At 37.5% G+C, this 15,901-nt stretch overlaps 2 protein-coding genes across 2 annotated transcripts in view; one reads left to right on the top strand and one right to left on the bottom strand.

The window, feature by feature from the left end:
• Window positions 1-473: 473 nt before the first annotated feature.
• Window positions 474-4,847, top strand: LOC130950711 (probable 2-oxoglutarate-dependent dioxygenase AOP1). The gene is made up of 3 exons (XM_057879272.1): window positions 474-925; window positions 1,702-2,026; window positions 4,511-4,847. The coding sequence occupies exons 1-3, from the start codon at window positions 543-545 to the stop codon at window positions 4,754-4,756; spliced, it is 954 nt and encodes a 317-aa protein (XP_057735255.1). The 5' UTR covers window positions 474-542; the 3' UTR covers window positions 4,757-4,847.
• A 1,232-nt stretch (window positions 4,848-6,079) lies between these two features.
• LOC130950616 (pleiotropic drug resistance protein 1-like) overlaps window positions 6,080-15,901 on the bottom strand; it is a 36,130-nt gene continuing 26,308 nt past the window's right edge. The window contains exon 23 of the mRNA XM_057879169.1: window positions 6,080-6,340. Within this exon, the coding sequence (XP_057735152.1) occupies window positions 6,080-6,340 (261 nt within the window). The remainder of the gene's footprint in view (window positions 6,341-15,901) is intronic.

Below are 15,901 nucleotides of genomic sequence, written 5' to 3'. Positions count from 1 at the left end.
CACAAATTTACTACTTAAAATTTTTAATAAAAAATTTATTGTTGATCAATAAATTATTATCATATATAAAACAGAATTAATTAAAATTTTTAATACTTGTCTTATTTAAACAGATAAATAATTTGACCACTCAACCTATTATTTTATTAAGAAATGTAATAGAACTGTATATGACGACTTACTTTAGTACCATTATTATTGTTAATATGTGCTTAATTAGTAGCGTGATGAAACATTGAGATTCATAAATCATAATCATATAGTGTGGTCCATAATAATAATTGAGTAAAGAATAAAATATATGTCAAGGACAAAATTTAATAAAAAGGGTTGAATAATTATTATAACTGCATTTATTTATTTTTTTAAATTAGCGTGTCTAAAATATTCTATTTCAAAATTTCACATAATTAAAATAATTCAAAACATTTATCATTTACATATAAGATGAAATTTTAATAGACAATATCAAATATAGAGGGACTTTTATTAACTCCATTTTCTCTACCAATATTTTCTTCATGCTTTCCTGAAAATAAATCATGAATTATGAAGAACATTCATCTAATTCCCAAGTTCCTATTATCAATTTCAGTGATGAAAATTTGAAACCTCGCACTGAAAATTGGGATTCAGCTTGCCAAGTAATAAAGGAAGCCCTAGAGGACCATGGTTGTTTCTATGCACTATCTTATAAAGTTCCTATGGAACTTAACAACAAAGTTTTTGGTTTAATGGAAGAACTATTTGATCTTCCATTGGAAACAAAGATGCAAAAGATTAGTGACAAGCCTTACCATGGTTATTATGGGCCACATCCTAGTGTTCCTTTATATGAATCATTAGGGATCCCTGACCCTTTAACTATGGAAAATGTTCAACACTTCACTAAGGTTATGTGGCCACAAGGATATCATCATTTCAGGTACCTCTTCCTTAAGAATAAGTATGAAAAATTATTAATTTTTTAATTAATTAATATTAATCAATTTTTATTGTAAATTTATTTTTTTAACCCTCATCTTTTGAAATTAAGATTTAGGACTTAAAATTTAAAATTTAAGGTAAAAAGGTAATTTAAAAAAATTAAATAATATTGGCTGAAAAAATTAGTCTTTTAATTGAATTCATTGCTTAATTAAGAATTAGTTATATATGTTTCTCCTCTCTTTCATATTTTTCCTCCATAATTATTTCATTTCTTGTTACATGCATGATGATATATGGACATCGATTTCGTTTAGATTTTAGACTTTAAAGATTTGACCTTAGCTTACATAAAATAGAATATGGTTGTTGAAGAGTAGAAAAAAGTATTTATTTTCATCATATCTATAGTAAAAATTAGAATATCGATTAAATAGAAATAAAGATAAGTATATAAAAAAAAAGTTTCCATTATTAAAATTAGAAGTCCAATATTAATTAAAATGATTTATATATAGCATTATTTTTCTAGTTAAATTATGTACGTTACGTTTATATTGTTATTGAGCGTTGTAAATGCTTCTAACCTTGTCAATTCTCGGTAATGCTAGCGAAAAAAAAAAAATAGCTAGAACTTACCTTATTTAGCATTCATTAATTGTCACAACAATTAATAAATACTAAATAAGACAAGTTATATCTGTTTTTGGCTAATTTTTTTTGTTACCAAACATTTTCGCTTAATTCTCATGATTATATATATTGTTCACACAGCGAGACTCTTAATGTATATGCAAATTTGGTGGTAGAATTGGACCATATTGCTAAAAGAATGGTGTGTGATGGGTATGGTCTAGAAGAAAGGCACTATCATGACCTAATTGAATCAACAAGTTATTTGCTTCGGAGCTTTAGATATGCACTTCCAAAGAAGGATGAGAGTAATTTGGGATTGATGCCTCACAAGGACACTTCTTTCTTCACCATATTGCACCAAAATAATGTAACTGGATTGCAGGTTAAATTGAAAAATGGAGAGTGGTTTGATATTGATCCTTCACCCTTCATGTTTCTCATTCTTGCTGGGGAATCATTTCAGGTGGGTCACTACTTGCAATTTTATCATTATCTTGTGCATACTATAATGCACTGCATTAATAATAATTCATTCAAAAATGTTATATTATATACATACTAAATAATAACAACCATATTAAATATAAACAAATACGTAGTAGTTAATTTTGTGACTAATTTTAGTATATAAATAATATTTTTTTTAAAATTATTAAATCAGTCATTAATTTATATTTATATACCTCTATTTTTATTCTCATTATGTGACTCAATTGAAATAATTTATCAATTAATTTCTATAATATTTATTATAATTAAGTACGTCCAACTACCAACTATTGAATAAATGGCTGTCTTAATAATTTAAACGATTTAATTAGCTGTTTAACTTTATATAAGAATTTTTTGTTAGAATAATATTTAGGAAAACATTTTTGAATTGATGATACCTTTTTATTGTATGTTTGTTTGTGTTAATTTTAAGTCTTAATCTTATGACATTAAAATCTCACATCACCTTCCAAAAAGATTTTATAACAATTTTATTGATGGTAATTATTGGCTAAAAGAAGAGGGGGTTGAATCTTATTCTTTTTTCGCTTAATATTACTTTCTGTCTTTTAGATAGTTTTAGGAGATATTTCTGCTTTTTGTCTCATAACAAGTCAAGAGACATTTTCTTTGTCTCGTAACTGGTTAGGAGATATTTTTCAATTTTGTCTCCTACGTAACAGAATCAGAAATGAAGTAGAAGAGAAAGAGAGAATCACACCCAGAAGTATCCTGGTTCAGCTGCTAAGTGCAATGCAGCCTACATCCAGTCTCCATCACAACAGTGATGGAATTTCATTATAATCAACTGATTACATACACCAATTCTTCCCTAGAAACTACCCATTCCTATCCGGGACAAGTCCAGAATCTATCCCCAAAACTGAACTTGACTTGGACAACTGCCAAGTTTTCAAACACAAAGTGCTAACCCAACTTGCAAGGAAATCCCCACAAGATCATGAAACACAACACAGATGTACAAAGGAACTCTTAGACATCTATGCCTTTTTCTTTAATTTTGCACTCTCTGTCTTTTTCCTCTCACTGACTTTTTCTTACAAACCTCACTCTGTTTGCCTTATTCACCATAAGACTTAGACAGACAAAACTAAAGAAAATACAAAATAAAACCCATTGAAGGAAAATAAATTCAGATAGCTTCGGGTAGCTATGAGAACTCTGTACTTTTCACTCATTGTCTCAACCCTTAGCCGTTCACCCTTATTATAGAAGGGGAAGCTTCCAAGGTTAAAATCGGTTCAACCAAGCCACCTTCTTCTTCTTCAATACCAAGGTCGGTTCGGACATAGAGAAGAGAGACGAAAAACCAAAAACAAATCAACATGCATGTACCTCTCTCTCATCCCTTCTTATCAAACTTTATCAATCTGAGCCTTCCATCTTGACTTTGTCCCCAAGAAAGAATTCTGACCCTTGATTAACTCTTGATCCTTGACAGCTTCATCTGTTCCATTTTTGCTTCTTCCTCCACGTAACTACAGTAGCTACCTTTTGTTTTGGATGAACAAAAGTGGAAACGAGTTTTATCTCAGAAATCTTTTTCTTTGACCGAAATGGATTGCTTCTTCTTTTGGCATGGAGATCTTGAAGCTTCTTCTTCACATCTTCCTTTTGTGGCAAAGATTTAAGCCACGCCATGTTTTAGATCTTCTTTTTTCAAAGGTCAACAACCTAGCCTTTTTTCTTCTGTAATTTTCTAATGACTTCTTCTTTCTTCCTTTCTATAGGACATGACCGAATGCAAATAGAGAGGAGAGAGAGAAGAGAGAAAAAGCTTTGGATGCAATGAATGAAATTAAAGCAAATTAAATCCCACTTCCAATCCCTTATGTATAATAACATATGGAGCATTAAAAACAATCAAATCAATTTGAATTTTTTCTTTCATGTTACCAATGCATTCATTTAATTTAATTAAACTTTTAGTTCCATAACCCATAGAGAAAGTTAACCGTGGAAAGCATGCTCCATTACTTTCTTTTCTTCTTCAATTTTGAACAACAATTTATTGAAATATTTTTGTACAACAGCTGAATATGTTCTCATCACGTTGGGCTTGTAACTTTTGGCCCAATAACAAAATCTGCACACTTTAACAAAATTATTAAACAACCAATTGAAATAACAAATTAAGTTAATAATTTTGTAATTAATATTTTTAATAATATTTGATCATCACAATAATTTAAAATTTTTCAAACTCATCATTTATAAAATCATGTCTCCAATAACTTAAACTAATAAAAAATACATATAAATAGTTATATTTTTAATAAATTTAAATAACCTGAAACTAACCCGTGTGTCTTTATAAAGTGTAGGCAACCCAATCTCATGAATTAATTTTTGGATGAGATTGAATTATATGTTCTCAATTTTATTAATTAAATTCACTGAAATTCATTCTCCTTTATTTTACATGTGTTGCTAGGTTTGGAGTAACGATAGGATTCAAGCTTGTGAACACCGAATTATCATAAATGAAAAGAAACATAGGTTCTCTATGGGGCTATTTTCACTTGGCACCACTATTCAACCACACCAGGAGCTAGTTGATGATGAAGAACATCCAAGACATTATAAGCCATTTAATTATTATGATTATCTTAATTTCGTTGGAACAAAAGAGGCCTTGGAATCTAAGTGTAGAATCAAAACATTCTGTGGCATTGACTAGCTAGTATGTTAATAAAAGCACTCAAAGTTGTATTTGGATTATGTTTTTGAGATAAATAGATGAGGATAGATATTTTTTGTGCATACTTACATAAGAATATACATAAATTATAACACTTTTTTATCTCTAAGAAAAATTTCATATTTTTGTCTGTCTCTACAACAACTAAATTAAACAAAATTATATATATTTATATTTATTATTTCTGTATTTCTATTTTTAAGATAAAATTCAAACATAACCTTTACATATATTCACTATTCTGTCAGTATATGACGGCAGTTTTTAAAACCGCCACTAAATAAAAGAATAGCGACACTTTTTGAAATAAATTTAAATTAACTTGTAAAATCATATAATTTAGCAGCAGTTTTAAAATTAGTTGTTGCTAAATAAATAGTATACCAATTAATTAAAACTTGTTATTCCTTGTATACATTGAGAAGCATTTTCTCTTTGAGAACCTTTTTTTTTGCCTGAACACAAGGGATAAAGGCGCGAATTACTCTTTGAGAATCTTTGTCGCCGTGTAGCTCCCTTCCTTCGATTTTCGGTGTTACATCCTTTCCCCCAATGTGTTGATCACTGCACTGCTTCTTCTCACTCGACCTAGTAGCTCTTTCGGTTTATTCTTTGGTTTTCTCATTCTACTTGATTCATACTATGCTTTCTATTATAATTTGATTTAGATTTTGTCTTTCATTAACATATTTATAAACCACCATAAAAATAAACTGACACAATCTTTTAATATTATGACAGTTATACTAACGGTTGCTAAAAGTCACCACAAATTTATTTTCTAGTGCAATCAACCAAACACCTTATAAAACCGCCACTATTTTATGTACGCTTTGTATTGATTGTAGTAAACTGAACTTTGTCACAAGAGTGATTGCTAATAGTTACTCTTAATTTTAGTGTTACATTAAGATTGATATTCAGTCAAGAGCAAAGTAATAAAGATCAAAATCCAATGTAAAATTATTTAAATAAATATTTAAACTTACTCTTATATATCATACTATAATTGGAAACAAAAAATAACTAACTTTACTATTTAAATGTTATATGAGCATGCTATGGGTGAAAATACAGTTCTTATGATACAAAAAAAAAGTTTATTATAGGAACATATAAAAATAGATAAATTTTCTAATAGAGTATTTCACAAAATATAAAATCCTAAATTCTAACATTTAAATAAAGTATCTGATGATATAGAATATTTCACAAAATAGAAACAAAAAAAAAGGTTCTATTTGATTGTTACATTGCTTGTGAGGTGTGGATTGACTTAAAAATTAAAACCCAACATATGTGCTATCGTCTTTGAAAGTTTAGGACCTTGATTGCAATGGCAAAAATGAGCGCAAATAACATTGCAAACCCAAAAACCACAATTGCACAAACTCCTACGAAATCATGTTTGAAGCCATAATAACTTCTTATGAAGTCTTGCACTGAAACATGTTCTGATTCCATTATATGAGTTATGTCTCCAAATTGTGATGCAACTGTTCCATATAAGGTCCATGACACAGGACATGCCCAATAGTACCACTTCCACCACACTGGGATCCTCTAATATTGAAAAGGTATATAATAAGAAAAAAATTAAAGAAAATGAAAACGAACAAGATGCATCTCCATATACATAAAATATTAAAATTTGCAACAAAAACAATAAAAAAATTAAAAACTCTAGTAACTTATCTTGATGTTTCTAGTACTTGATTATTTAATAAACTTCTAGGTATATCCTACTAAATACCTAAATATTTGTTTTTACCAAGCAATCTCATGTTTTTAACCGTCGCAAAACAGTCATTGTTTTCATTTTCCTGCTATTTAGCGGTAGTTTGCAACCGTCGCAAAATTGATACACATTTTGTGAATTCTCTACTGATGCATTTACATCATTAGTAGTTTTAACTTGTTATTTTATTAGCTTTTTGTTTGTTTTCATGCAAATTTAGTTAATAAACAAGTGGATTCATGAAATATCCCTACATGCATTGGTTCATCAAGCATTAGTGAAATTGTAATCATTTCATGAAAATACAAGAGTTATATAGTACAAGAAGTAGTGTTAAAGAAAAGGTTTGATTAAGTGACTTCTTTGCATTTAGATAGGATAGAAAATCTTGTATTAACTCATGAACTATCAAAGCTTTGATGTACCTCCCTTGGTTAATGATAGGAGAAGCAAGGTAGAGAAAGCAGAGTCCAGAAAGCACCAAGAGCAGCGGTCAAAGTGGCACTTGTTTTGGCACTCACTTACTCAACACTTGAAGCATGCCTTAGCACTCGAAGTAGCGCTCATTTTCACGCTCATTTTGCAAGCGCCAAAGAGCACCTAGAGCATGCCTCAGCGCTCAAAGTAGTGCTCATTTCCACGCTCATTTCCAAGCACCAAAGAGCACTCCTGGAGCAAGGTCTGGTGCTCACTTGGGCGCTCGTTTGCACGCTCAGTAACTTAGCGCATTCGATACTTCATCTTGGAAAATTTGATGGTCACGCGTACGAGTAGGCGATGTGTACGCGTGAGGATGAAATGAGCGCTGGCGAAGAAGTCCACGCGTATGTGTAGGCGACGCGTACGTATGAGGAGGTGAATTTGTGCCCCCTGGAGGTGAGACCTGGTGCTCGATTTGCTGAGCGCTTGCGATGAAGTCCACGCGTACGCATAAGCGTGAAATGAGCGCCAGGATTGAACGAGTGCTGAGTTGGGCGCTTGATTGCTTAGCGTCATTGATAAGGGCCAGGCGTACGCGTGGGCGACGCGTACGCGTGATAAGAAAAAAATGCCAAGCGCTCGTTTGCACGCTCACTTACTCAGTGGCAGCATCCTGAAAGGATCCAGCGCTGGATTTGGGCAGCGCCAACCTTTGTAAAACCCGGTTAATTAACGGCTAATTAATCCATAAATGAGAATTTATTCTAGAAAGCCTAAAATGTGATTTTTATGGCTAAATGTGATAGAGGAGACTGAGACGAGAATTTTGGTACCAATTTTATAGAATTCGGACCAAGATTGGACCGAACGGGCCAAACCGGGCCAACCGGACCCAAAGTGGGCCCTTGGCCTAACATAACTAAACCAAAACCCTAGTTTTCAGCACTCTCTCTCCTCACACAACACCAAACACGCTGAAAAAGAGAGGAAATAGGGGAAGAATACTCTCTCAAACTTCTATCTCTCACTTGATCTTCAAACCACCATAACTTTTGATCTAGAGCTCCGATTGCCGCTCCGTTTGCGGCCACGCGTTCACCACGGAGAGCTCTACAAAACCCATACAATCAATCTTGAGGTAAGCCACGTGTTTCTGTTCGAAATTCCAGCCCTTATTTTCGAGTTTCATGGGTAAAATGTTGAGATTTTGGGTTCTTTGATGTTATATGACCTAACTCTCTTGAAGGAGAAGGTTAAACTTGTCTCCTTGGACCTTGGGTGTGGTAAGATTCTCAACCCTAGTGTGATTTGTTGTTCTATGATGTTTGGGTTTTGAGATGTTGTGTATGGGTATGATGGTTGTGGCTTAGGTTGTATATGTGTGGATATTGGAGCTTGATTGGTGATTTTGAAAAGCTTGGAAAGGGTTTGGTGGTGAAAAATCTGTTCTTGGAGGTGTTGAGGCCTTGAGAGCTTGTGGATAAGTGATATGGAACTGCTCCGGTTTAGCTTGGGAAATTCGGCTAAGGTATGGTTTCGGTTTTCCGTATCTAATATGTAATGTGGTAGGAAATACTTAGGCTAGAGGCCCTAAGATAGGCATTGAATTGTTGATGTTGTTGAATGATTGAGATATATGATGTGGTCATATATGTGATGATGATTATTGATGCTTTGGTGGTATGATGTATGAGAAATATGCATGTTGTGATATATGCTTGATGATTGGTTATGGTTGAATTGTGGGTTGAACCATGTTGATGGAGAGTATGATGTTGATTGTGTACAATAATGATTTATTGGAATTGGTGTTGTTGAGAATTGGCATGAGGAATAGTATATGATATGTCAATGTGTTTGAGTTTGAGCCACTTGGGTGAAGTGGGGTAAAATGATGAGATAGTGATTTTGGTAAATTGTGGTAATGTGTCAATGTGTGAGTTGAGGAGGCTTGATGTTGAATTTGATATATTTTGATTGATTTCAAAGAAAAGGGATGAACTTGGCATGTTTTGATTGGTTTTGAAAAGAGTTGGAAATGGCTTGTTTTGAAAATGGCACTTTGTGGTTTTGTATGAAAATGTGGTTTTTGGGCACACTTTGGTGGGACATAACTTGGAATACGGATCTCCGTTTTGTACCAAACCTGTTTAGAAATGAAATTGGATCCGGGATGTCCATGCCTTTCAAAGAACGGGTGAAAAACGATTTAAAATGAGGAAGTTATGTCCGTTGGAAGATTGGGGTTTAAATCTGTGAATTCTGTAGCTTTTAACTTAGAAAATTTTTAGCAGAATGACCCCTTGCGCGTGGGCGCACTTGGCGCGTACGCGCCGTTCTTCCGAAAAGTGCCATCCACGCGTGCGCGTGATGTGCGCGGGCGCGCCGATTGTGCTGCACCCAATGCTCAGCCATTTTCCAGAGAGTTATGCCAGAACTGTGCCAGTGTTGTGCCTGGGGCATGAGAACACCCACGCGTACGCGTGGTTGACGCGTACGCGTCGATTGGAAAATTTTGAATCCACGCGTTAGCGTGCATGACGCTTGCGCGTCGATGAGTTTTTAAGGCCATCCACGCGTGCGCGTGGAGTGCGCGTACGCGTGGCCCTGTTTTCATTCCAAAGTTGATTTTTGAGTTTTAAAAGCCAAATCTCATACTTCTAAGCCTCCGATCTCACCATTTATGTCTTAAATCATTATGACATGCCTAGCTGTTAAAAAGGGGCTAGTGAATGAGGTGACTTGCGAGTGAAGCAAGGGAAAAATGAATGATCAATGAGGATCAAAGATGATTATGTGAGATGCGGATGATGGTGGTGGAAGTGCTTGTTATGCCATGGGCCGAAAGGCTATAATTGTTAATGAAACGGCTGGTTATGGATTTAACCGTGAGCCGGAAAGGCTGTGTATGATATGAATATTGGCTAGTTCTGGACTGAACCGTGAGCCGGATGGCTGATATGGATGTTGATCCATGAATGAGAATTCATGCATGTTTATGCTGAATTATTGATAATTGAGATTTGCACTTCCACTATCAGAGGCACGAGATCCCTGGGAGAAAGCAGTGGCTAGCCACCACGTGCTCCAGGTGGAGGCTCGAGACTCTGTTGACCCTATGTCGTAAGTGTGGCCGGGCACTGTGAAAGACCCGGATGAGCTCGCCCCCGAAATATTCACCAGTGAGGGTGATGGATATGGATCATGTTTATGATCAAGTTTATAACGAGTATAACTCGAGTTGGGGATGCGCGACAGAGGGACAGTCCAATGGTTAGCGACCAGGACTTGTCGGGTTGGCTCTATAACCGACAAGATGATATCATCAGCCACTAGGGACAGGCATTCATCATATGCATACTATGTGAATTTTTTTGAGATTGCCTATTTGACTGCATATTATTTGCTAATTGTCTAAATGTCTTAACTGCTCCTATTTGTATATTCTTTGTCTGATATAACTGTGTTTGCTACTTTATACTCTTGCTGGTGGTTGGGAGGTGAGAAGGAATTGGAAAGGGAAGTATTAGTTAGACTGAAGAATCTTTAGTCAGATGCCCTTATATGGTTTAGCTTGTTTATAAGCTTTGAATTGTATGGAGGAAGTTCTAGGATTGCCTTTGGCTTTCCTCTATTATTATGTATTATATATGTGAAAGCTGTTACCATGCTGGGGACCTCTGGTTCTCACCCATGCAGATTTTGTGGTTTTCAGATGCAGGACGTGAGGTTTCCCGCTGAAGTATGCTGGAGACTTCTAGATTCGCGAAGATTCTTTGTTCTTGGGGACTCTGTTTAGTTTATATGTTTTGCTTAGATACTTTTATCTCCATTAAATAATACAAACTATGATGACTCCTCTTATGGGAGATTTTGGAGAATAGGTTTTATGTATTTGTGTCCCTTTGGGTTTTCTTTGGGGTTTTCCTTATTTTATCATATGTATATATTGCTATGCTCGGACCGGTTATTTTCGCAGCCAGATCTTGAGTCTTGATATTCCTGTTTTTGACACTCCTTTGTATATATATATAATCTCGCGTTGGTTTATCCTTGTTCGTTACGTTATCGATCGGAGTGTTGCGCTTTTGAGTTGCGGTTTTTTGTTTACCCCTTTTTCTACAAAGGCTCCTAGTTATAATCAATCATTCATACTTCTATACATACTAAATTTTATTTTAGAGGTCGTAATATCTTGCCATCTCTGACTTATGACTTAAGCATAAGACTCTGTATGGTAGGGTGTTACATTATGGTATCAGAGCAGTTCGTTCCTGTAGAGCCTGAGGGATGGACTGACTATGCTTCTGTGCATTCTCTGTGTGTGTGTTATGTGCTATTAGTATATCTGCTTGATATAATTGGCATAAACGTTCATGAGCATGCATTTGGGACTTTGAAGCACTAGACTTCCGATATTGAGACTGATCAACTTAATATCGATTGTTGGGTGTGTATAGGAACCAGATGGCGCCTCGTGGACGTGGTAGAGGTAGTGCGAGAGGTCGTACGAATGCTCGTGCATCGGAGAATAACCCTAATGACCCGGTGAACTTTATGGCTGCGTTAGAGAACATGACTGCTGCTATGCAAGCCACTGCTGAGGCTCTTGGTCAACAGATGAACAACCATGGTAATGATGGAGGTGGAGTTCAAGGCACGATGACTCTGGCAAACTTTTTGAAGGTTAATCCGCCTAAGTTCAAGGGAACTACTAGCCCGACTGAGGCTGATACATGGTTTCAGGCTATAGAGCGAGCATTACAAGCACAAGTGGTACCTGAAGGACAGCGTGTCGAGTTTGCCACTTATATGCTCACCGGTGAAGCGTCGCATTGGTGGCAAGACATCCGACGTCTTCTACAGCAGGGTGATGACTATATCACCTGGAATGTCTTTCAAGAAGAGTTCTATAAGAAGTACTTTCCGACTTCTGCTAGGACGGCTAAGAAACTTGAATTGTTACAGCTGAAGTAGGGTACTATGTCCATATCAGAGTATACTGACAAGTTTGAGGAGCTGTTCAGGTTTTCTCGTATGTGCCAAGGGACTCCGGTGGAATATGAGGAATGGAAGTGTGTTAAGTATGAAGGAGGACTCCGGAGTGATATCTTCAGTTCAGTGGGACCAATGGAGATTAGGACTTTCTTCGAATTAGTGAACAAGTGTAGGGTTGCTGAGGAGTGTGTGAAAAGGGCAACCGCTGAGAAAGGGAGTCACAAAGGTTCATTTCCACAGAACCGAGGGAAGAGCTTTGCACCTAGAGGTACGTCTTTCAAGAGGGGAGGCTCTTTCAGGAGGCCCAACAACAACAACTCCCAAGGAAAGAAGTTTGGGAAGCAGCCTCAGAATGATCAAGCTTGTACTAGGTGTGGAAGTCACCATCCGGGAGCACCATGCAAGGCCGGATGGGGTTTGTGCTACAATTGTGAAAAGGCGGGGCATAAAGCCGCAAGTTGTCCTGAGAGGCAAAAACAAGGTACTGGGAAGGCACAACAGACTGGTCGGGTGTTCACCACTTCAGCTATAGATGCCGAGGGATCCGAGACACTTATTCGAGGTAAATGTGAAATGGTTGGTCAAACTTTAAATGCTTTATTTGATTCGGGAGCATCACATTCATTCATTGCATTTGAGAAAGCCCATGAGTTAGGATTGAATATTGTAACCTTAGGTTATGATCTAAGAGTGTACAATGCTACCCATGAAGCCACGGTAACTAGGCTAGGATGCCCGGAAGTTTCCTTTAGGTTCAAGCAGTGTGATTTTGTTCATAATTTAGTCTGCTTGCCGATGGTCGGTCTTGATCTTATCTTGGGATTGGATTGGTTATCTAAGAACCATGTTCTGCTTGATTGTTCTACAAAGTTGGTGTACTTTATGCCGGAAGATACAGAAGGGCCGGTCGTGGTGAATAATTATTACTTGAACTCGATGATGGTGAACTGTTCTGGAATCGAATGTCAGGGTATCATGTTGTTAACCGCGGGCGTTTCGGGAGATGATCAAAGGTTGGAACAGATTCCGGTTGTGTGTGAGTTTCCGGAAGTGTTTCCCGATGATATTGATGAGTTTCCACCTAACCGAGAGGTTGAGTTTGCTATTGAATTGGTGCCCGGGGCGGGACCAATCTCAAGTGCTCCTTATAGGATGTCACCGTTAGAGATGAACGAGCTAAAGTCTCAGTTAGAGGATTTGTTGGGAAAGAATTTTATACGACCAAGTGTCTCTCCGTGGGGCGCTCCAGTGTTACTGGTGAAGAAGAAAGATGGGAGTATGCGGCTCTGTGTGGATTACAGGCAGTTGAACAAGGTTACAATAAAGAATAAGTACCCACTACCGAGAATTGATGATCTCATGGATCAGTTGCAAGGAGCTGGAGTTTTCTCCAAGATTGATTTGCAATCTGGTTATCACCAGATAAGGGTGAGGGGTGAGGATATCCCTAAGACCGCTTTCAGAACTCGTTATGGTCATTACAAGTACACTGTAATGTCTTTTGGGTTGACGAACGCTCCTGCGGTATTCATGGATTACATGAATAGAGTTTTCCGTCCGTTTCTGGATAAATTCGTTGTTGTCTTCATTGATGACATACTAGTTTATTCCAAGACTGAAGAAGAGCATGCGGAACACTTGAGGACCGTGTTGCAGATTCTAAAGGAGAAGAAACTCTATGCAAAACTGTCTAAGTGTGAGTTTTGGAAGAGTGAGGTGAAGTTTTTGGGTCATGTGGTGAGTAAGAAGGGAATAGCCGTAGACCCAACTAAGGTGGAGGCTGTAATGGATTGGAAACAATCAACTACCGTAATAGAGATAAGGAGTTTTTTGGGTTTAGCTGGCTATTACCGAAGGTTTATCAAGGGCTTTTCACAGATAGCTTTGCCAATGACAAAGTTAACCCGCAAAGACACTCCGTTTGTTTGGACTCCTGAGTGCGAGGAGAGCTTTCAAACATTGAAGAAAAAGTTGACCACTGCACCTGTGTTAGTGTTACCCGAGCCGAATGAGCCTTTTGAAGTGTATTGTGACGCCTCATTGAAGGGTCTAGGGTGCGTGCTGATGCAGCACCATAATGTGGTGGCGTATGCCTCACGACAGTTGAGACCTCATGAAGTTAGTTACCCTACGCACGATTTGGAACTCGCTGCGGTTGTGTTTGCCTTGAAGGTGTGGAGGCATTATCTCTATGGGGTTAAGTTCCAAGTTTTCTCTGATCATAAGAGCTTGAAGTACCTCTTTGATCAGAAAGAGCTTAATATGAGGCAGAGAAGGTGGATGGAATTGTTGAAGGACTACGACTTTGAATTGCATTACCATCCGGGAAAGGCGAACGTAGTGGCAGATGCGTTAAGTCGGAAGTCGTTATATGCAACTTGGATGATGCTTCAAGAGGAGAAGTTGCTCAAGGGATTCGAGAGTCTTAAAATTGGTGCTCGAGAGGTATCCGGAACCTTGTGTTTGAGCTGACTAGAAATCTCAAGTGACTTTAAGTCCGAACTCCTAAAGGCTCATCAAGATGATGAAGCGTTATGGAAAGTGTTACCGGCCATTGAGCAAGGAAAACAGTGGAGAGTGTCGGAAGAAAAAGATGGGTTATGGAGATTCAAGGGTAGGATCATTGTGCCGGATGTTGGCACTTTGAGGCAAGATATCTTAAAGGAGGCACACAAAAGCGGATTCTCCATTCACCCGGGAAGTACTAAGATGTACCATGATTTGAAGGCGATGTTTTGGTGGCCGGGTATGAAGAACGATGTGGCGGAATATGTTTCAAAGTGCTTAACTTGTCAAAAGGTAAAGATTGAACATCAAAAGCCTGCCGGTATGTTGCAACCTTTAGAGATTCTACAATGGAAGTGGGAAAGTATTGCAATGGACTTTGTGTCAGGATTGCCAAGGACTAGGGCTGGTTTTGATGCTATTTGGGTGATTGTGGACCGACTGACGAAGTCAGCTCACTTTTTGCCCATTCGTATGACTTACACCCTTGAGAAGCTAGCACGGTTATACATAAAGGAGATTGTGAGACTTCATGGTGTACCTGCTACTATAATCTCTGATAGAGATCCTTGTTTCACTTCAAAGTTTTGGGGTGCATTTCAGAAGGCTTTTGGAACCCGATTAAGCTTGAGCATGGCTTACCATCCTCAAACAGATGGTCAATCTGAGAGGACGATCCAAACACTAGAGGATATGTTGAGAGCTTGTGTTTTGGACCAACCGGCGAGTTGTGATCGGTATATGCCATTAGTGGAGTTTGCATACAATAATAGTTATCATGCGAGCATTGGAATGGCTCCGTATGAGGCCTTGTATGGGAGAAAATGTCAATCTCCGCTATGTTGGTATGAAGCTGGAGAGAAAAGCTTGTTGGGACCGGAAATGATAGCTGAGACTACTGAACAAGTCAAGAAAATCCGAGATATGATGCTTACGGCGCAGAGTCGTCAAAAGAGTTACGCCGATCAGAGGCGAAAGCCCTTAGAATTTGAGGAATGAGACCATGTTTTTCTTAAGGTTACTCCGACTACGGGAGTAGGTAGGGCGATTAAAGCAAAGAAGTTGAATCCTCGATACATTGGTCCATTTCAGATCCTGGAGAGGGTTGGACCGGTGGCGTATCGAATGGCTCTACCACCTCATCTTTCGAACCTGCACGACGTGTTTCACGTGTCGCAGCTTCGGAAGTACACTCCTGATGCTAGCCATGTGTTAGAACCTGAGTCGGTCCAGTTAAGGGAAGATTTGACGCTTCCAGTGGCTCCAGTCAGAATTGATGATACTAGTATCAAACGGTTGCGTGGAAAAGAGGTTTCATTAGTCAAAGTGGCTTGGAGTCGAGGCGGTGTTGAGGAACACACTTGGGAACTCGAGTTAGAGATGCGATCGAATTATCCGCATTTATTCTCAGGTAATTGCATTTGAATTTTGTGGGCAAAATTCCCAATTAGGTGGGTAGAATG

This window comes from Arachis stenosperma, chromosome 9 (assembly GCF_014773155.1).
Source record: "Arachis stenosperma cultivar V10309 chromosome 9, arast.V10309.gnm1.PFL2, whole genome shotgun sequence".
Classification (NCBI taxonomy): domain Eukaryota; kingdom Viridiplantae; phylum Streptophyta; class Magnoliopsida; order Fabales; family Fabaceae; genus Arachis; species Arachis stenosperma.
Note: the sequence above shows the minus strand (reverse complement) of the source record. Positions and strands in the feature narration are given on the sequence as shown.

Coding starts and splice junctions, on each gene's coding strand:
- LOC130950711 (XM_057879272.1), top strand. CDS start 543: ATGAATTATGAAGAACATTCATCTAATTCCCAAGTTCCTATTATCAAT. Junction 926..1,701: donor CAAGGATATCATCATTTCAG/GTACCTCTTCCT, acceptor TTGTTCACACAG/CGAGACTCTTAATGTATATG. Junction 2,027..4,510: donor TTGCTGGGGAATCATTTCAG/GTGGGTCACTAC, acceptor ATGTGTTGCTAG/GTTTGGAGTAACGATAGGAT.